This window comes from Drosophila albomicans, chromosome X (assembly GCF_009650485.2).
Source record: "Drosophila albomicans strain 15112-1751.03 chromosome X, ASM965048v2, whole genome shotgun sequence".
In the NCBI taxonomy this organism is placed as follows: Eukaryota; Metazoa; Arthropoda; class Insecta; order Diptera; family Drosophilidae; genus Drosophila; species Drosophila albomicans.
In genome coordinates, this window is record NC_047627.2 from 26,578,217 (window position 1) to 26,599,678 (window position 21,462).

The 21,462-nt window shown below is 36.8% G+C and overlaps 3 protein-coding genes across 6 annotated transcripts in view; 1 reads left to right on the forward strand and 2 right to left on the reverse strand.

The window, feature by feature from the left end:
• The first annotated feature begins 2,774 nt into the window (after positions 1-2,774).
• On the forward strand, positions 2,775-4,394 carry LOC117565989 (uncharacterized). The gene is made up of 2 exons (XM_052003564.1): positions 2,775-2,974; positions 3,048-4,394. The coding sequence occupies exons 1-2, from the start codon at positions 2,969-2,971 to the stop codon at positions 4,266-4,268; spliced, it is 1,227 nt and encodes a 408-aa protein (XP_051859524.1). The 5' UTR covers positions 2,775-2,968; the 3' UTR covers positions 4,269-4,394.
• Positions 4,395-5,817: 1,423 nt separating this feature from the next.
• On the reverse strand, positions 5,818-6,826 carry LOC117565943 (uncharacterized). Its single transcript, XM_034245333.2, has one exon. It carries the CDS (start codon positions 6,518-6,520, stop codon positions 5,831-5,833), a length of 690 nt encoding a protein of 229 aa, XP_034101224.2. The 5' UTR covers positions 6,521-6,826; the 3' UTR covers positions 5,818-5,830.
• Positions 6,827-10,103: 3,277 nt separating this feature from the next.
• The window catches only part of LOC117572191 (putative protein kinase C delta type homolog), a 33,143-nt gene continuing 21,784 nt past the window's right edge, over positions 10,104-21,462 (reverse strand). The window contains exons 7-15 of one of the 4 annotated variants that reach the window (XM_034254873.2): positions 16,490-16,591; positions 14,026-14,109; positions 13,655-13,791; positions 13,417-13,590; positions 11,569-11,723; positions 11,352-11,499; positions 11,110-11,289; positions 10,900-11,040; positions 10,104-10,827 (exon numbers count right to left, since the gene is read on the reverse strand). In XM_034254873.2, coding sequence (XP_034110764.1) covers positions 10,678-10,827; positions 10,900-11,040; positions 11,110-11,289; positions 11,352-11,499; positions 11,569-11,723; positions 13,417-13,590; positions 13,655-13,791; positions 14,026-14,109; positions 16,490-16,591 — 1,271 coding nt within the window. In that variant the 3' untranslated portion in view covers positions 10,104-10,677. The remainder of the gene's footprint in view (positions 10,828-10,899; positions 11,041-11,109; positions 11,290-11,351; positions 11,500-11,568; positions 11,724-13,416; positions 13,591-13,654; positions 13,792-14,025; positions 14,110-16,489; positions 16,592-21,462) is intronic. The other 3 variants (XM_052001956.1, XM_052001951.1, XM_052001950.1) reach the window with 3 other exon arrangements.

Genomic DNA, 21,462 nt, shown 5'->3' on the forward strand with positions numbered 1-21,462 from the left:
CTTGTTGCTGGTCTCTGTTGGCCTGGTATTTCACCCGCTGACGTGGCACTTTTAGACAGCTCGTGGTGGTTTTGAATACCACCCACTTAAAGCAGCCGCGAATGGCTCAAAAAGTGTCAAGTCAGCAGGTGAAATACCAGGCGAACATAAATCAGCAGCAAGCAGATGTACAGAAATTTTCTTGATTATTTAGTAGCGCCATCTATCGTGTGATCTCGCAATGACTGATGTTAATTAATAGAGCCCTAAAGTATGCTTCAAAAAATTAAATGTTATTTTATTTTTTACATTTTGCTATATATCTCGGCCATATCCTGTCGGATTTCCAAAGGATATATATTGCTATGATCGTAAGGGCAAACTGTATCGATTGGCATCAACAAAATAAAGGTTCATCCAAGGATCCGAAGAAACGAACCTAAAACACAAATTTAAGGATATCTCAGAAACTACAAGGACGATTAGGATGTCCTTCGGCCAGTTGATAGAGGTGATTAATATAACTCATTTGACACAGGACCCGTCAGGATATGCAAGGACATTGCCGAGTTATTACCTATTTTCTCTGTATAAAAAAGTCCTAATGACTCGGAAACCAAAAGGACATTCAAGGATCGAAATGCATATTCGTCTTCTGCAGAATAAGGACTATTCGTGTGCCAAAGGACATCTCGATCGTCCTTCAAATAGCCGAGTTACATATAAATTTTGAATTTCTTGGTAATTTTTGCATGATTATTCAAATCGTCGTCGTCGACATCGCACGATAGATGGCGCTACTAAATATTAAAGAAAATTTCTATACATCTGCTTGCTGCTGATTTATGTTCGCCTGGTATTTCACCTGCTGACATAGCACTTTTTAGCAATTCGCGGCTGCTTTAAGTGGGCGGTACTCAAAACCTCGACGAGCGGTCTAAAAGTGCCACGTCAGCGGGTGAAATACCAGGCCAACAGAGACCAGCAACAAGCAGAAATGTAGAAAGTAACATTCATTTTGAAAATGGCGCCCAAAAAATGTTAAAGTTTGTGTAGCATACTTTGGGGCTCTGTTAAAATCGTCTTATTTAATTCTGTTATTTAAATCGTCATGCTGGATTTCTGCTTGCTGCTGGTTTCTGTTCGCCTGGTATTTCATCTGCTGACGTGGCTCTTTTTAGCCGTTAGTGGCGGGAGCTTCTAGAGAATGTTGTTGAGCGGAATCTTAGCCGCAATTCTATTTCACTCAAAATAGTCTAAATAAAAAAGAATTCGTTTGTTGTTTTTTTTTATTTAAGCATTTTTGAAAAAACAGTTTGTAGATATATGCAATGTTATTAGGATTCTTACATCTGATACAACTGATATGCTTAAGAATGAACATTACCACTTATTTTATGAAGTGCATAGGAAACATTTGATGCATCTCAAAATTTAGCTAAATAGAAAACATAAATATTTTAATGAATATCTTAAATATATATAGCAACTTTGACTTATTTAACATAACAAGCTGTTGCCTAAGATTGTTTAGGGTTTCTATTAGATTTAAATGTGTTACAGTATCTGAAGGTTACATTCCAGAAGGCCAAGGAGAAGATATAATAGTGCTGCATCTGTAAAAGAAGTATAAAAAGTATAAAAAATACATACATTAGAGGTTTCATTGGCTATAAACAGTATAAAGATATTTTTACCAAGTCACAGTTTGATTTCCACTATATAACAAATTCAGTAAATTCTTTCCTTTAGCTAGATCAATCAGTTCTTTAAGCTCCATCGACGGTTTCAGTTTAGTTCACTCAACTTGGGTTAATTGGGGTCCAAATATGAGACAACGAGCGTTTAGCGCAGTTTTGCTAATTAATTATCGCATTAAATTATGAATGGATCTTGAGTGTGAATGTTGTTGTGCATGTTTCCCACATTTGCTGATTGATTGAGTCAATGAAAACGCAATTAGATATTGTGATGTTATTTAAATTAATATGCTATATACATATGTAGGAAATGTTGTTAATTGGATTTTTTTCTTTTTAGCTGACGCAGTTTCAGTTTCGTTTTTCAATGCCTATTTAAAACATAAATTTGCAAACAACTTTTACACAATCGAAGATCGCGTTGGTCAATCCACAAAACTAGAAAAGACGACGACAACAACAACAATAACAGATCACAGCGAGAGCTCCAATATAAAAAATATAACAATAAAAAAGTAGATGCAAAAAAAAAAAAACAAAATGTTACAAAGCTATTCGATGTGTGTTTATTACTTTCGGGGTTTTTTTGTTGTTGCTTATTTGGCAGCAACATTTCTTTTTGGAGATTAAAACATATACATAAATTGTTAGCCGCATTTTAATGCAAATGCTAATGAGCTAACAAGCTTTTAGAATGTGCTGAAAAAGCTCGCAAAAGCTGTCAAAGGGATCATTACTTGAATGAGGTCATAGAAAGCTTTACGGATCAGGTCAGGTCAGGAGTTGTGACCCAACTAGACTTTGACTCGCAACTCCGATTGCGACTTCTATGGCGACGACCTCAATCTGCTCAACGGGTTTCGCGCCTAATTTAAATTTTTAACTCATTTATTCGGTACACCCACTGCTCTCTTTGCTCCCCCCCTCCCCAGTTGCTTAAGTTCGGACATTCATCTCCGCTTGGGGGCTTGCGGATCGTCGATCGCTTGACCGTTCGATCGATGACGAAAGCAAACGCGAATGACGAACACGAAGGCAAAGGCAAAGGCGAAAGCCAACAACAAAATGCTCAGTGTTTAAGGGGGCATTGGGCAAGGCCCCTGAAGACCTTAACCGAAACCGAAACCTAAGCGAACCGAAGAGCGCTGCATAATCATGCGCGGAGCTTAAGCGGGCTTATAAAAGCGAGCGGTCGCATCGAGTTGGTCATCAGTTGCCTCAGCGGTTTCGTTCTTCAGCTACGTGAAGTTCCACAGATTTCGTCCCCCCTAAGCAAGAAACTTCCAGCAATGAAGGTGAGTTCGTTGTCCGTTGGAAACTCTCTTTTCCCTGAGCTAATTCCTTAACTCCTCTTCATCTCTGGAACAGATCTTTGTCTGTCTGTTTGCTGCACTTGTTGCCACCAGCTCGGCTGGCATCATTAGCGGTGGCGGCGGCGGAGGAGGCGGCGGTGGTTACAGCTATGGCATCGGTTCTGGCGGCGGAGGCGGTGGCCACACCGAAGTGCGCACCGTTAAGGTCATCCATGAGGGTACCGCTCAGATTGGCGGCGGCGGCTTTGGCGGTGGACACGGCGGCCATGGTGGACATGGCGGACATGGTCATGGTGGCCACCAGGAGGTCAAGACCATCAAAGTCATCCACCAAGAGGCACCAGCTGCCTATCACGGACACGGTCACGGACATGGCGGTGGTCATGGACACGGCTTCAGCAGCGGCGGTCACCAGGAGGTGAAGACCATCAAAGTTATCCACCAGGAAGCTCCTGCTGCTCACGGATATGCTCATGGCGGTGGTCATGGCGGCAGTCACGGTGGACACGGCGGTTTCGGTGGTCACCAGGAGGTCAAGACTGTCAAGGTCATCCACGAAGAAGGACACGCTCTTGGCGGCGGCGGCGGTTACGCTGGTGGCTTCTCCCATGGCGGTGGTTTCTCTCACGGTGGTGGACACGGCGGTGCTCACCAGGAAGTCAAGACCATCAAGGTGATCCATGAGGAAGGTCATGCTCTTGGCGGCGGTGGAGGCGCTGGCGGCTACTCTGGTGGCTTCTCCCATGGCGGTGGACACGACTTTGGCCATGGCGGACACCAGGAGATCAAGACAGTCAAGGTAATCCATGAGGAGGGTCATGCTCTGGGCGGCGGCGGTGGTTATGCTGGTGGCTTCTCCCACGGCGGCGGTTTCTCCCATGGCGGCAGTCATGGTGGTCATCAGGAAGTCAAGACCGTGAAGGTGATTCATGAGGAGGGTCATGCTCTTGGAGGCGGCGGCGGCTACGCTGGAGGTTTCTCCCATGGCGGCGGCTTCTCCCACGGCGGAGGACACGGCAGCGCTCACCAGGAAGTCAAGACCATCAAGGTCATTCATGAGGAGGGTCATGCTCTTGGAGGCGGCGGCGGCTACGCTGGAGGTTTCTCCCACGGCGGTGGTTTCTCCCATGGCGGTGGTCATCAGGAGGTGAAGACCGTCAAGGTCATCCACGAGGAGGCTGCTCCAGCTCCCATTGCCGTGCACAACGAATACCTGCCTCCAGTTGTGTCCGCTCCAGCTCCCGGATACTTGCCTCCATCGGGTGCCTGGAAGTAAATGCCTTTCCAAGGCGTTGTTGCCCTGTGATGAACTGTGTCATAACTGTCACCTCTTCCCCTTTGTTGAATAGTTTTAAGAGTAATTACATAATTTTTTTTTGTCCTCATAATTCCCATTAGTTGTCTAAGCTCAACACTATTTTTTTTCTGTTGAAAATATACTATAAAATTTACCAAAAACTTATGATTTATCATTATTTTTGATGTGGAGATCAATTTGGGCTGAGAAGATTTTTAAAACTTTGCCATTGCTTAGGGTTGTCTAACATAACCTTACTTATTGGTATACATAACCTCAAATTATATATTTTGGGTAAAATTGACTAGGAGCTGGATTTTATCATGTATTTAATTAAATATGAGAAATATGTTCATGTTTTATGACTTGTCTTGTTGCTTAAGGTTGCTCAACATAACCTCACTTATTGGCATACACAACCTCAAATAATATATGTTGGTTAATACTTACTAGAAGCTGGATTTTATCAAGTTATTAATGGTAATAACTTATTACTAAGAATAGATATGAGAAATAAGTTCATGTCTTGTTGCTTAAGGTTACTTAACATAACCTTACTTATTAGTATACATAACCTCAATTAATAAAATTGGTTAATATTGACTGGATGCAGTATTTCCTCAAAGAAATTGTTAATGCTGTAGCTGATTATTAAGAATAATTACGGGAAATAAATTGCTTAAGGTTGTTCAACATAACCTTACTTATTTGCAGACATAACCTTAAATAACTAAATAGTGTGCATTACATACAACAAATTGCGTCCCTTAGACAAGTTATATGTATTGCAGAAATTTTTAAAATTTAAAATGTGATTTCTTTTTCATTATCATCATAAAGTAATCTTTTCTTACCTACATGAAAACACAAAATCAGTCGATTATCATTATTATCATAAAGTTATCTGTGTTTACCTAAATGATATATTATAACTGATAAAAGAAAATACAAATTAGTCGATTAGTCTAACTGATTCATGTCATATCTCGAAAGTTGATCGCTTTAAGAGCCATCACTCATTTATCTGGCAAAGATAAAGATTCACCACTCGAATGTTAAGTAATCGATTCATAATCTCTCTAACCGTTTCGATATTACAAAAGATAATAATGCCATGTCTAGCACATGACTAATGACGCATGTCTGCGCACAGAAGCCGCTTAGACCAATCAAATAACGATAAATTCGCTCGCAGTCGGAGCATTTGAATTAGTTTCCCACATTTTCAGCATAATTAATTAATGATGTGCATCGAGCGCTGATTAAAGATGCATGTTTATCTTATGCTTCATTATGGATTATCATTAATGGCATGTTTTTCTTTTCGTTTTGCATTTTCCACCCACTTTCGATTTCCATCGATTAAGGTTATGTAAATTGGTATTTTTTTTCTTCTTTTTTTTGTATTTGATTCATTTGTGTGTGTGTGTGTGTGTGTGTGTGTGCTAAGTGCCTGTGTTGTGTGTGAGTGTGTGAGTTGACAGTTAAAATGTAAATGTATAAAAAAAATAAATTAAAATAACGTAAATTAAAACTGAGCTTTACTGATAGCTGCGCCAATCTTGTCTGCCGCCAAACACGCGTCGCTGCTGCTGCTGCGTCGTCGTCGGCGTCGGCGTCGCCGACTGCAGCTGCGATAACGATAACGATTGTTGTTGCGATTGCTCCAGGCTGTTGCTGCTGAGATACTGATGCAGGGGCAGCGGCCGCGGCGACGACGACGTCAGCGTCAGCGTCAACGGCGGCCGCGCTGTCGGTCGCCACTTTGAGGGACGCCAAGGCGTGGCCAATTCCGCCTCCTCGAATCGATGATTGCTGCTCTGCGGCGCCGCATCCAGATGCTGATCAATGTGACTCATCTCGTTGTGCACACGCAGATTGAGCAGCAGCTCGCCATCGTCATCGATCAGATTGTACATCTGCACACCCGCCCCCCCTGCATTCGCCTTGGCTCGCTCTAAGCGCACCTGTTGCTTCACCTTCGGCTTGGGTGGCTTCTGCTTTGGCTTGGACTTGCGATAGAGCTGTTGTTGAGGCGATGGAAGCAGGCGAGAGGCGCGATCCTGAGCCTGCAGTTGACGGAGTATGCCCAGCGGCAGCAGCAGATCCGATTCGAAGGGCAGAAAGCCGCTGGCGCGCACCTTGATGATGTTGCGACGCAGCAGCTGCTGTGGTTGCCCCAACGCCAACAGCATGCACAACACTAAGAGCAACTGCATCATAATCCTCATGCACTTGGCCACAGCATCTTCACTCGAATTCAAAACACTTTTCAATTCAATTTGCCACTTGTTGCAGTCACCATCAAAAAAATTGTTTAACGAGGTGTACAAAAAAAAACAACTAACAAATTCTTTTCAAGTTCCTGAGGCTTTTGGAGCTGTCGCTGTCGTGGAGCAGCTCATTCTAGGCCCGTATTGCACCAACTGACTTTGGCCGAGCGACGCACTCTGCCACAGACCGACTTGGCCGAGAGCAGAGCGCACACACACACACACACACACACACACACACACACACACACACACACACACACACACACGGACAGGTGGAGACGCCACACACACAGCGCGGTTACAAATGAATTAATTAGAGAAAATTTCGACGCACGCTTTTCGAAATGATCCGCTGCACAGTGGTTCCAACTGCTTGAAACGGTACTTTTTAGTTGCACAATAAGATATCATACAAATAATACTAAAAGTATAATATATGTTGTATACTATACTTCGTACTAAATTGAAAATCAAAAAATACTAAAAATACTATAAATATATGTACTAAATAAATAGTATATAAAGTATATGCTATATATATACTATTACTTACATTTTAGCCTCACAATAAGATATATAAAAATAATACTAAATATTATATATAGTATATATTATGTCACATGTGTATATTGAAAGTAATAGAATAGAATTTATATTTCAACTTTTGCTAAATTTTACATGCAATAATATACGTAAAATAATAATTTGGGATTTATATATTTATAGTTTGTAGGCTATATATATTCCAAATATAGAATATGGAATCTATATTTCTAGTATTGAGAAAACTTCAATACAATAATAAATTAAAATATATTATAAATAGAAATTTGAAATTCATACATGTATGTAATATATAGTTTGTAGACTGTATTCCAAATAATAAAATGTTATTTATATTTCTACTTTTAAAGAACTTTAAACCTAATAATAAACTATAATCATATTCAATATATAATAATAATATGGAATTATACTAAACTATAAATATATGGTTTGTAGAATGATTAGAATGTGTGTACATTCATAATAACATTCCAAATAATAAAATAGATTTTATGTTTACAAAATTTAGAACACACAATATTTGATAATATAGTCAATATTCATAATATTTTGAATAATATACATATAATCGAATTTTTTATGGACTTTAAACTTTTATGCTAAGGATCTTAGCACATTTCTTATCATTTTTTCTGCCACTTGTTTAGATTGTTTTAAAAAATGTTTTAAAAATTATTTCAAATACATTTCAGTTTAAATATCTTAACGAATTTAAGTAAATCATACTAAAAAATTGCTATAAAGTTCATATTTTTTATAAAACTTTTGTTTTTCCGCTTGATTTTGAATTTGTTTGAATATTTTATCAATATGTATGGGCAATAAAAATGATTTCATTTGTGTTATCAAATTTTTGTTCATAATTTATGCATTGCCTTTTAAATTGATTTTAAACCATTTTTGATTTATGACTTACGTATTGTGAATTGTAAAGAACTGTGAGTTGTCGCCAAAAATCTGCGTTGACATTTGGCAAAGTAAAAGTAAAAAAATAAACTGGTAAAGAATAAATTAAGTTTGATATGCATATTATGAATGACCAAAGAATAACATTCACTTTCACGTGTCACAAAATGAGCCGCAGAACTGGAATATTAAATTTAACTGCTTGGAATTTACAACACGCGAGTTGGAATTTACAACGCTTAACACCTAAGCATTGGACCACTGTGCACACTAAACGCTCTGCGCTTTGAAATGAAAATAAAAATATAACTGCGGTGTTTATTGTTGTCTCGTTGCTCTTGTTTGTTTTGTCCGATTGTCCGTTGTTGTTGCTGTTGTTGTTGTTGCCAATGACTGTAACATTTAATTTCTTCTAACTTTTTATGGCCAAGCGCGTTTGTTTGTTTGTTGGTTAATAAATGATTTATGCTACACTTAACTAGAATAATTCTTTTTAATGCTAATGCGCCCTATCCCCAAACAGTGTTCCACTGCCCCGCTAGCTCACAGTTGCAGTCGTAGTCGTAGTCGGAGCTATTGTTGTTTGCTGGTTTGCTGGAAGTAACCCCGACTCCGACCCCGACCTCGGCATTAAACTGGTTCACAACTAGTTGGGGGTCATTATTGCGGTCATAAATGCTCGCTGCTACTGTCCACATTCACATTCACATCCACATCCACAAGCACAGCTCCAACTCCAACTCCGACTTCAATTCCAATTCCAGCTGGGGAGTTGAACCACAGTCGAGAGCCACTCTCGCTGAAAATGGTTAATTGTTAGTGTGTCACTGCGACTGTGACTGCGACTGTGGCCATTGACCATCTACGAACAAGTCTCATTAGCATGAAAATGCCGGCTTAACAATAGTTTATGCAAATTGAACAAACGGAACGGAAAAGCGAAAATGTTGCACAATGAATCGAATTTTCACCACAACAGAGAGAACACACACTCACTACTCCACTTTTGCTCCACTGAACTTCAAAAGTCCAACTCGATCTCCAATTGTGGATCTCACTCAGGTCATTCCCCCTCCTCTCTCTCTCACTCTCTTTGCACTGTCACATAACTTTTCGAGAAACCCATTTCCATTTAAGATTATCATTTCTAACGGCCTCTTCATTCTGTCAGTCTGTCAGCATCTCAGTTAATTGCTTAATTATATGTGTGTCAACACAACAAAAATAACCGTCTAGCTCATATAACTCTTTGTAGGCCCATTCAGAATGTCATTTCAAGCCGGTCTTAATGAGGTTTCACTGCGCCGCTTCAACGACGCTCGCACTCGCTGCGCCTTTATCTTTCAAAAATACTTCATCGAATCGCTTGACTATAAATCATTCAGTTTTTTCACAGCAAACAGCTTTTGGATGTCATCGTAAGTCCTCGTGATCTCTCTTCCACTAAGTCATAGCATTCAGCTTTCTGTTGCACTTCAATAAGATATTGTTCATTAATTTGTACAGCATAGTTTTGAAGTTATTCACAGCACGCAGCTTTTGAGTGTCGTCAAGTGTCCCATATCTATATAGTTCTTTCAAGTTATTTATAGCAGGCAACTTTTGACTGTAGTCGTGAGTCCTCTTGATCTTTCATTCAGTCGGTCATAGCATTTAGCTTTCTATTGCAGTTCAATAAGACATTGTTAATAGTTCTTTCAAGTTATCCACAGCAGGTAGCTTTTGACTGTCGTAGTGTGTCCTCGTGATCAATCTTCCATTATATCATAGCATTCAGCTTTCTGTTGCAGTTCAATAAGGTATTGTTAATAGATCTGTATAGAATAGTTTTGAATTTCTGACTTATAAGAATAAATGTCAAAGCTAAAAAGCAATCTTTTTTCGTATCTCATAATCTATAATACTTACATTTACTATAATATAATACTTCCATTGAAATACCGAAAAGTTGACCAAATAAATTAACATTAAATATTATATGATAAGATTGGGAAAATCAAATGATATCCTTACCTGACTTTTATGATACCTTAATAAAAACATAAATGCGTAGATTTTTATAGCATTTTATTTTAAAATTATTTAGCATACACATACGATTACATATGTAGACTTTGGTTTAGAGCTTGTATAACTAATTTAGACCCAATTGCAAAAAAAAAAAAAATTAATCGATAGTAAGTATTAATGTGATATATGTACAGAGAGATATATAATAAAAGTTATCTTATTTCGAGATTTACCGAGTATTAACTAAGATGACTAGCATTATAAACGTATTCGAAGCCAACCAAAAAAAAAAAGTGATGTGAGAAGAATTCTCAGACTCTCTCTCTCTCGATTAAGAGTATTGTTAGTTGGCTAGGAAATTTAACAATTGTGACACTTAAGTAAACCTAATTAATAAATAAATAACGAGCTAAATGAGACTCGTATCATCACTTACGACAGAAACATAATCATTATTATCATAATCGAAAGATAGATAGATATATATACATACATATACAAATACTGTTGCTCTATGAAGTAATTCTTGTTTGGGGTTATAAGAGTGTATTAATTTATTAACTAAGTACGATAAGTTCTTAATCTTCTTCTTCTTCTTCATCTTCTTAATTGCTAGTTCTATTAACCCTCTAGTCCAGGGTGATGTGCGGATTTGTGTAGGTAAAGCCATGGAACTGCTTCTGATCCATGGAAGCGAGTATTTCTTTATCGATGGGCGTGAGACGGACACGCTCTCGAGTAAACACACGATCGAAATATTGCGTATCCAATGGATGTTTCTGTATTCAACCACATAACCAAGATTAAATATATGTGGAACTCAACTACATAATAAACATATTTGCACTTACCACTTGGGGCTTAAAGGGCGGCTCAATTTGCCGCTTCTCGAGCAGATTCCATTCGATGGGCCGGAAGAATATATGATCGGCAATATCGCCAGCCGGACTATACTGTGATCCAATGCGCTTCGTGTAATCCTTCTCCAGCAGCTGCAGTCAACAGAGAAAGTGTTCATTTGAAATGTTTAATCTTTTATCGATTCATCGATATCAACTTACGCCCTTGAGTATGCCAGTTGCTTCGGCGGATATATAGACGGGGAACCATGGAATTTCATTGCAGATCGACCAGAAGAGTTCGTCCTCATCGCAGCCACTGAATGGCGATTGTCCGATTAGCATTTCGTAGAGCAGCACACCGAATGACCACCAATCCACATTCTGATTGTATTTCTCACCCTGTTCGATAAATGTATGCAATGCGATTACTGTTATCGATAGTATTAAGTGTGCCTTGTTACCTTGATGATTTCGGGCGCCATGTAATCGGGTGTGCCGCAAAAACTATCGGCCGTCTTATCCAAATAGATTTGCAATTTGCACATGCCAAAATCAGCAATACGCACATGACCCTCATAGTCCAGCAATACATTGTCCAATTTGAGATCCCTGTTTTGAGATGAATTGGCATTAATATATATATATTTTTTTTTCGATTTTTAAATACAGTTAACTGACCTGTAGATAATGCCCTTCTTGTGCAAAAACTTGAGGCCAGATATGATTTCGGCGCCATAAAAACGTGCACGCTCCTCGGAGAAACGTCCGCTCTCCTGGATGTGGAACATGAGATCTCCGCCATTTAGATATTCCATCACAAAGAACAGATGACTCTGCGAGAGAGAACGTTAAGAGATTCATTGAGTACCAGTAAAGGGGTAATGGTTATATATTGGTTATAATATTATCATCCTAATCGTTTAGTTCTTTTTATCTAATTTTCAATTAATGCAAATAAGGAAACTGAATCATTGTTCGCTTATTAATGTTTAAATTGCAATTCTTATTTGGTTGCATATAGAATTTAGTGTTAACTTTATTATTTTTAAGACATAAAGTTACTGGATAACATCCGCAAACTCTCTTTCACATCGATAGATTGATTGCTATTAAAAGTCTCGTATGTTTGCATAAATTAAAAAAGAAAAGAAATGCATTTCAATGAATCTCGAACGAATTTGTTAATCATACTTTATCCTTCCTGTGACACCTCTTAAAGTTTTCTTTCGTCGATGCTAGCAGAATGGGAAAACGAAAATAGAGTAAAGAAGATTGAAGACGCATATAGCATAACGAATAATGCACAAAATGTGATACGATATGTGAAAACGTCATTTTCTCGTGAAGAGAAATAGCATTCATTAATATTGTGGATTCACAGGGTTATATATGATATTTAAGATCAAGAAAATAGTGCAACCAAGGTGCAATAATATGTGATTGGGATATTGTTTTTTTTAATAATTGCATTTATATTATAAGCCAATGTTTGTGTGGTGTGGCCAAAAATGTTTGTTTTTAACCATATATCTGTCAAATTTAGGTTCAAAAAGTTTACCAAAATTTGTCGAAATTGCCAAAAAGTATTTCGTTTTCACACGATCAAAATTTAGCTCATCTGGAACAGAGCTTAACGGTGAAAAATCACATACGCTTCAATCTAAGCTTGACTTGAATGACTTAAAAAACTAGCACAAAAAATTTAAGAAACTAATTGTATTTCTTCGAATTTCCGCTCTTTTGTTAATTATACATTATATGAGCTCCGAACTTTGCCGCTTTCCAATATTCAATTAGAGGCTATTGTTTTTCAGTTGCCCAAACAAAAGGTCATGGTCTGATGTCCAGCTGCCAATTGTCAGCTAGAAATTTGCGCATTTTAGTAACAGCCGAGATGTGAGACAGACAAAAAGCGAGTGAGAGAGAGAGTGAGAGAAAGAGAGTCCCCCAAAATGAATGGTCGTGCATCCTCAAAGTCATAAATAATTAAAATACCTTCTAATCGGTGTCAATGCAAGACAAGAACGCCCCCAAAAAGCAAACAAAATGAACAACAAAAACAAAAAAAAAAAAAAAAGAAGAAAAACTGATTGTTTTTATTTTGTTGTTGTTGTTCTCTTCTTTTGCAGTATTTTACTAGAAATGTTTTGAGAACATTGTCGAACGTAATGCCGGACGTGCGTGCCAAATAGTGTCTAGAAAAAAAACTATGGCAGCCACTGTCGTGTGCCCCAATCGATGGTCAGAGCGAGAGAGAGAGAAAGAGAGATGCAGGAGAGATAGAGAGAGAGAGCGAGGTGGACAGAGTCTAAGAATAGGTCGTTTTACCTTTTGGCAAATGTATTTTTGGGATGCTTTATCGTAGGTGTTGCTCTGAGTGAGTATTACCTAGACAACAACGACAACGACAACGACGTCGTCTAATTCAGTAGTAGATCAGTGGGTCTTTCGTCTTGCGTCTCGTCTAACGTTTAACCACCTATCGACCTTGCCTGAGAGAGATGCGCGACCTTAAGTGGCACTTACCTCTGTTTGAAATGTGCAAAACAGATGGCATAGATATGGATGCTTGGTGCCCAATGCCAAAACTTTGCGTTCGATCAGCGTTGAGTCGACGTCATCGTCCTCCAGCACAACATCCTTCTTCAGGCACTTGATGGCATAATAATATGTTGTATCACGCAGCTCAGCGAGCAGTACCTACAGAGATATAATATCATTAAAATAATATATAATATATATATATATATATTATATTACTTACCTTGCCGAAACTTCCTTTGCCCAGCACGGCCAGAAAATGAAAATCATCTACCGAATAATTCTTAAATCTAGGTATTACTGTTGCTGGCGCTGTGAAACGTCCGGATTTTTGGAATTGTGAATATGTATATGATGTTTCTGTATGATCCCAGAGTATAGAGCATAGAGATAATAAAGGAAGAGATAGCCATAGGAATAGGGAAGTAGAGATTCATATATTAATCAAGAGAGTAAAAGTTTAAAGTTAAAATTAAATAGGTGTACAGTACAGTTCGGCTGTTGGGTAGCTACATATAGTATATCGAGTAATACTTCTTATATATATATATTAAGTGAGAGAAAGAGAGAGAGAGTGAGAGACTTGTGTCATACCATCGTGTTCATCGTTGGCCTCGATCTTGTAGGCGGGATTGCAGCTGGGCGGTGTGCTGGGTGAATCTCTTGCCTCACGTGCGCCTATTTTATGGATAAAGATTGTATTGTTTTTCTTTTTGTTCTTCTTCGAACTCATATATTGCCCATTCAACGGTGTGTGTGTGTGTGTGTGTGTGTGCAATCGCCTAATTATAGCTCTCTAATTAGCTGCAAGTAAAAAGCCTCCACAGCTTCTTGCCCACAATTAGCTTGTTTATTGTTTCGTTTGTTAAGTATTTTGGGTTGGAACTTAATTAATTAGCTTTTCGCTATAAATGGCTGACTTTATACATATGAACTGATGTACTAGCCAAAGGCCAAAGCAGCCAGCGCTAGTAAATTTATGCAAAGTTATAAATCTATTTAATCTATCACTGCTTTAATTATAATAATAATATGAACTGATCTAAATAAATTGAATTATCATTTTTAGGAATAATTCATTTGCTAATCTTGGCATTGTTTAGAACAAACAAATTTACCACTGGTTTTATATATTCCGTCATATTTTTGTATATTTTTATGTTTCTTTTTTTCATAATTACTAAATTTGTTATATACGTTTTTGAATTTCAACGCATATCTTTGCTATTTATGAATAACAAAGTATCGTGTTTTATTATAGTTGTTATATTCTTTCTATAAACGTATTTCATATTGTTTTGTATTTAAATATATTCAGAATGATGACAAAATTTAACAGCTTTCTCGTGTTTCTCACTTGCATAGTTTAAGCGATTAAACAGACAATATTAATACTAACATACATATGTATGTGTTATTTTATGCTGAATATTTTCTAATTTTCCTTCTTAAAGATTCTTGTGATAAATGCTCAGACTTCGCTGTTTTGTAGGACTTTTCTTCGTCACAAAAGTGCTTGTCATTAAGTACACTATACTTTATTTAATGAGAAGGATAACGATCTAGATTTTGCTTCGTTATACAACACTGGCAGCATTAAGTAAGCTTACTTATGTATGTAGTTACACAATATGTCAGCAGAAGCGTACTTTAACCAACACTGGTTACAAAAGCGTACTTAGTTAACCAACACTGGAATCATAAGCATACTTAGTTAACCAACACTGGCAATAGAAGTGCAGTTAGAATTGACTTCACTTCGATACTCAATTCGGGCAGTACATCGAACGGTAACACTGTAAGCCCGCATCTCTAATACAAAGAAGCAAATGCAGTCAAAAATATGACATTTTATGGATTACTCTTTATGCTATTATTCTTCATACTATGTTAACTCGCTCTTTTACGTTTTTCCCTTTTGCTATGAGCGACGAAACAAAACTTTAAAAGGTATCGTATAATTTTGGGCAGTAGTGTACAGTTGTGAAAACTGAATAAATCTTGAAGAGTTCTTGCTTGCTCCCTATCTCTATGTTCCATTTTACAACAAGTAAGAAGGCTACAGTCGAGTGTACTCGACTGTGAGATACCCGCTACCCATTTTAAATAAAAACAATATATTTTGTAGTAAGTAAGTAGGCGTTTTTGCCCATACAAAAGTATTTCTTTAATAACTTCGACAGTTTTCATTTGATCGCAACCAAATTTTCAGTAATTATAACCACTATAGTAATTATTGTATATACCAAAATTCGTAACTCTAGCTTTTAAATTCCGCTTGTTATTCGATTTTTTTGATTTGCGGGGGCGGAAGTGGGCGTGGCAAAAATTTGATCTGCGTGCAAACATAACAAATGCTGTCGAAAAAAAAATTATAGCTCTATCTCTTATAGTCTCTGAGATCTAGGTGTTCATACGGACAGACGGACATGGCTAGATCGTCTCGGCTGTTGACGCTGATCAAGAATATATATACTTTATAGGGTCGGAGATGCCTCCTTCTACCTGTTACATACATTTTCTGTTGGCACAAAGTTATAATACGCTTCTACCCTATGGGTAACGGATATAAAAATAATGTGCCAGGGATCAACTAACAGAAAGGAATATTCAAAAAATCCGTTAAGTTATTTTCAAGTCACACTGCTATTTCAAAGTTCACAGCTGCATATACAAGTAGTACGTATCTGCTCTGTGTTTCCACCTGTTGATAACTCAATTTGATGCCTAGCTGACAATCAGTCAGCACCTTGTAAACACACCTCAAACACATATTGCACGACGATATCGTCACACACACTCTTACACACACACACACACGCACAGTTGGCTGGCAAAGTCAATTATGAAATCATAATGTCAGCCATAATTAGGCGCCATTATTTATGGATATTTCTCATTCGATTTTCACAATTTTTGCTTTTCCCCTTCACGAAAAAAAGCACGCGCCATTTGATAGAAATCTTGCAATCGCATTTTGGATTCCTAATTTCGTAATTTCGTAATTCCGTGAGAGAGAATCGCTTTGCTGTTGTTGTTGCTGCTGCTGTGTTGTTACCTCGTTTTACGTGGTTGAGCGCCTCGACGATGAGTTTCTGATTGACGCCGCATAAATTGGCCGTGAGACGTTCGCATTTCTTGTGACAATTCACGTCACATTCTGTTGTATTTGTTTTCGTTGTTGGCAGCGTGGCGAGCGCGAATGTTGTTGAGATTAATTAAAACAAATCGTTATTAATATGATTATGAATTGTGACCATGTACATTGTATACAATATACGATCCTATATATTATATATGCGATGTATATATCACACGTCTGACGTCTGATTTATTTGCTGCACGTTTCTGGAAAATATGTCGCCGCCCCCTCTTTGGCTTTCACCTGCCCCACAGTGAATCGCTTTTCCTTGGTTATTATTTTCCGCAATTTCGCATTTTCAGATCAAAGTGGAAGCAATGAACAAAATTTACGAGTCATGGCAAAACTTGCAGATACGCTGTATACAAGAAATGTATTTTCAAAAAAACTTTATCAATCGATTCAGTCAATCGATTAATCGAGCTTTATGAAATTATCCATCGATTAAGCGAACCTCAGGAAAATGTCAGAATACTTATTTCTTTATTTCTACAAGGAACAAGGAAAGAAAACTCATCAGTCAAGGCAAAACTTGGAGATACTCTGTAAACAATAAATGTTTTTCAAAGGAACTTTATCAATCGATAAGGCAAATTTTATGAAACTGATAATCGATTAATCGAACCTGATGAAACTGTCTATCGATTAAGCGAACCTCATGAAACTTTCAGAATTTGTAATTCAATTTAAAACATAAAAATGAGAATTTCTATGTTTTGTTTGCTTTATCAAAATTAAGCTTCCACTTATTATACAATTATATACCAGGTGTATATTTAAATTTAAAATGACACCCATACAATGTCCTATTACGAATCTTGTAATAAATAATCCAAAAACCAATGTGTTATATATAATTGCGTTATTTCTTAAGGCAATAAAAGTGAAATTGGCGATAGAATTTTTGATTATAGTGATTCCCGAATTTTGCTATTTGCTGTTTGTTTCTTCAATCTCTTTGATTACAGGGTAAATCAATTAAGGAAGAGCCAAACGAAAACAATAACAATCTATAGATGACGACTATGGCAATCAATGTAAACACAAAAATACACACGAAGTGCAAACGCACATCCTTTTTGGCTCCGGTTTTTCATCGTTTTTTTCTTTTTTCTTTTTTGTTTTTTTTGCGAGTTCTGTTTTCGGTCACAGAGAAAAGGCGCCGTTTAATGTAAATTTAATAAAGAGCAAATATTGTTGGTAAAATATTTGCACGCAATCAAACAAAAGAAATACGAGTAGTCATGTGTTCATCATCTCTAAACTCAATGCAAATATCACGCATACGCAGCGTGTGACGCGGCAATAAACAAGCTAAACAATTTGCCGCGTAACCTTAGACTCAGTTTGTTTCGTTTCGCTTCGCTTCGTTTCGTTTTGTTGGCACATTGATTACCAATTTATGCTTGAAATAATATATAATAATAATAATAATAATAGTCCTGAATATTTATTTATTTATTTGGCATAATGATAACTATAATAAGCAAAGTATTGTCAACTGGTTTCTAGATAACTATTTAGCAAGGAAACTTTCCAGGAATTATAATAATTAGTTCTTAAATGCCTTGTTACAAGTTATTATCAGTTTTTGTTGCATGAAAGTGTAATTTTTAAACAAACATAAAATATAAAAATTAAGAAATTTAGGTATCTAAAAATTGTAGAAGTTTAAGAATTTCTTATTATTGAATGTAGTACTATAACAAGTAAGAAAGCTACAGTCGAGTGTACTCGACTGTGAGATACCCGCTACCCATTTTGAATAAAAGAAACATATTGTGCGGTATTTTCTCAAAATATACCGAATATACTGCAAAAATACTAAAAATATACCAAATGGTATATTTGGTATATCGACATAGTACCACATTCAAAATATACCATAGACGGCACAATATACCAGATTGTCAGCCAAAGCAACTAAGACCCCTAGTAAGTAGGCGTTTTTGCCCATACAAAAGTATTTCTTTAATAACTTCGACAATTTTTATCTGATCGGAACCAAATTTTCAGGAATCATAACTACTATAGTAAATATTGTATATACCAAAATTCGCAACTGTAGCTTCAAAATTACGCTTGTTATTCGATTTTTTTGATTTGCGGGGGCGGAAGTGGGCGTGGCAAAAGTTTGAAACAAACTTGATCTGCGTGCAAACATAACAAATGCTGTCGAAAAAAAATTATAGCTCTATCTCTTATAGTCTCTGAGATCCAGTGTTTCATACGGACAGACGGACAGACGGACAGACACACAGACGGACAGACGGACATGGCTAGATCGTCTCGGCTGTTGACGCTGATCAAGAATATATATACTTTATAGGGTCGGAGATGCCTCCTTCTACCTGTTACATACATTTCCTGCCGGCACAAAGTTATAATACCCTTCTACCCTATGGGTAGCGGGTATAAAAATATACCAAATATAGCAATTGGTATATTATTTATACCTCATCAAGTTAGAAAGCTACAGTTCTTACTTGTTATTATAAGTTCATAAATGTTCTTTATCTAATTTAATTTCTTCTTATTGAATGTAGTACAATAAAAATATACCAAATATAGCAATTGGTATATTATTTATACCGCATCAAGTTAGAAAGCTACAGTTTTTCTTTTAGAGTGATGCTTAATATTATATTATATTTAATTGATCTGTCGATAAAGTTTTTCATAGTGATGGCTAACATCAAATTAACACACATTTCTATTACATTACAGATGCTAACTATGTAATTCTACATAAACGTTTTAAATGTTGATTAATTGTATTATACAATAATTTTGGTGGCAAGTCTCGTTTTTAATTTGAATCAGAAGTATCAAAGTTTAATTTCCAGATATATGTAAATGCTCAATCAATTTAACTATATAAAGTGTGACAATCTTTTTCGTACAAATAATTTGAACTACAAATTTTGAAAATTACATTTGTTATTTTGGCTCGAGATTAAAGAGTTTATATTTTTTTCAGCCATAAATTCTTCAACAACTTGAAAATGCAGTGCAACAATTTAGTCGGTATTAACTCACAGACTGCAACAAGTTGCAATTGTTTTCTTTTTCGACATGGCATGGCAACAAGTGCAAACAACAATCAGAACATAATTAGCTGACGTTAGACGATGCTCGTGATCAGGAATATAAATATTGTGTGTTCATATAGCTAAACACAATACTAGAATAGTCTGCGTCTGTGTCTATATGGATTTACTTAAGTTTGGCTGCTGACTAAACTCTCTGGCACAGTCATAGCCAAAAGTACTAAGGATTAATTCGTACAAGTATTATTTCACACTTTCACGTTATCTGGCTATATTTAAATCTAGTCTATAGCTCGACACTTTTGTATATAATTTGCAATGTTATTCGCATAGTTTTGTTTACATTTTTCGCATTGATCTCAATGCAAAAGCAATTCGCAAATTTTTATTATAACTTTTGCTTTCAGCCCAAAATGCGAAATACTCAAAAATTGATTCAACATTCGTCGAAAAGTACATTTTAGCTTTTGCTATTGTATAAAATGTTTAGCGCAATTGAATTTTGTTTTGTGTACGTGTATTTCAATTGTTTTTTAGACAAAAAATCAGAGTCGAATATAATATAACGAGAAAATTGAACGAAAAACACATAGACGAGAAAGAAAAACAAGAGACCAAAAGGGAAAAACAGAGACAGAGACAACGACAACGATGACCTAAACAATTTTGTATACAATTGGCTAAAAGTAAAATGCCAAATTCTCTCGAGTCTCAATTTGTATCTTTGTGCTGCTTCTTCTCTATTTGTAGCTGTAGCTATAGCTATTCGCTCTCTCTCTCTCTGTCTCCCTTGATTTCCACATTGTGCCAGCACATTCTCAGCGATTTGTTTGAGAGCAAGTAAATGCCCAAAATGGCTTACGAATTGCATAAACACAATTAATTGACAATTTTGTATCTGTCAGATACTAAACTGCAATATTGTCATTTAATTGTATAATTTAACAGCTTATTTAAGACACATTTGTTTATTGCCTTATATATTTATTAAAAATGAAGCAGCGACAGCAACGAGTGGGCAGCGCCATTCCAACAGGTGGTCATCCCAGCTACATCTACATACATACTTTTTAAATAAGATTTGGCAAGTGAAAGAATGTGAATAAGTACTTTCATTTCATATGAAAATCGTTGATAAAACACAAAAGCAAAGTTGTCAAAATTCAAAAGAATGCTAAAGAAAACTTAGAAATGTTCTTTGTAAGCTTTTTGAAGTCGATTCCAAGGAAAACCTCTCGTTGATTGCAAAATCGTTTTCCACGAAAAACAGAACAGGAAAAACTCGGTTAAGAAAAACAAGAGTGCGAACGCATAATCGATGGAAGAAAAAACACAAAACAAAGCAGCGAGAAAAGCCGCCAAGAAAAATACTAGAATGGAAATGAAGGAACAAATTTCGAGTAGTTGACAGAGAAGAAACTTAAATTGTATTTGACTCTTGATAAGCATCGACAAACAAATTGTTGTTATTGCTTTGTGGATGATAAATATAGTAAATATAGTAGGAGGAGGATACGCGAGTAGAAAAACTAGAATTGAGCAAATGTATAAAAGACATTTTGTATTTGTAAATTCGTCTATCGCTCGATTTATAGCATGTTTATTTGTTTTTCTGTTTGCTCAACTAAATATTCCGCATGCCACACACACACACACACACACACACACACACACACATAGAGACTGAAGAATGTCTATTGAAAATGAAAGGAAATTTCAATAGCTATCGCTAGTCGTAGAATGACCGGAATGCCTCAGCTCAATACTCGATGGATGTTCGATGCTTTGACACGTGCCACACACACTTAAATGCCGCCCAACAGCCAGTGGTCGAATGTA

Excerpts from the sequence above, each read along its gene's own strand:
- LOC117565943 (XM_034245333.2), bottom strand. The coding sequence starts at position 6,520 with ATGAGGATTATGATGCAGTTGCTCTTAGTGTTGTGCATGCTGTTGGCG.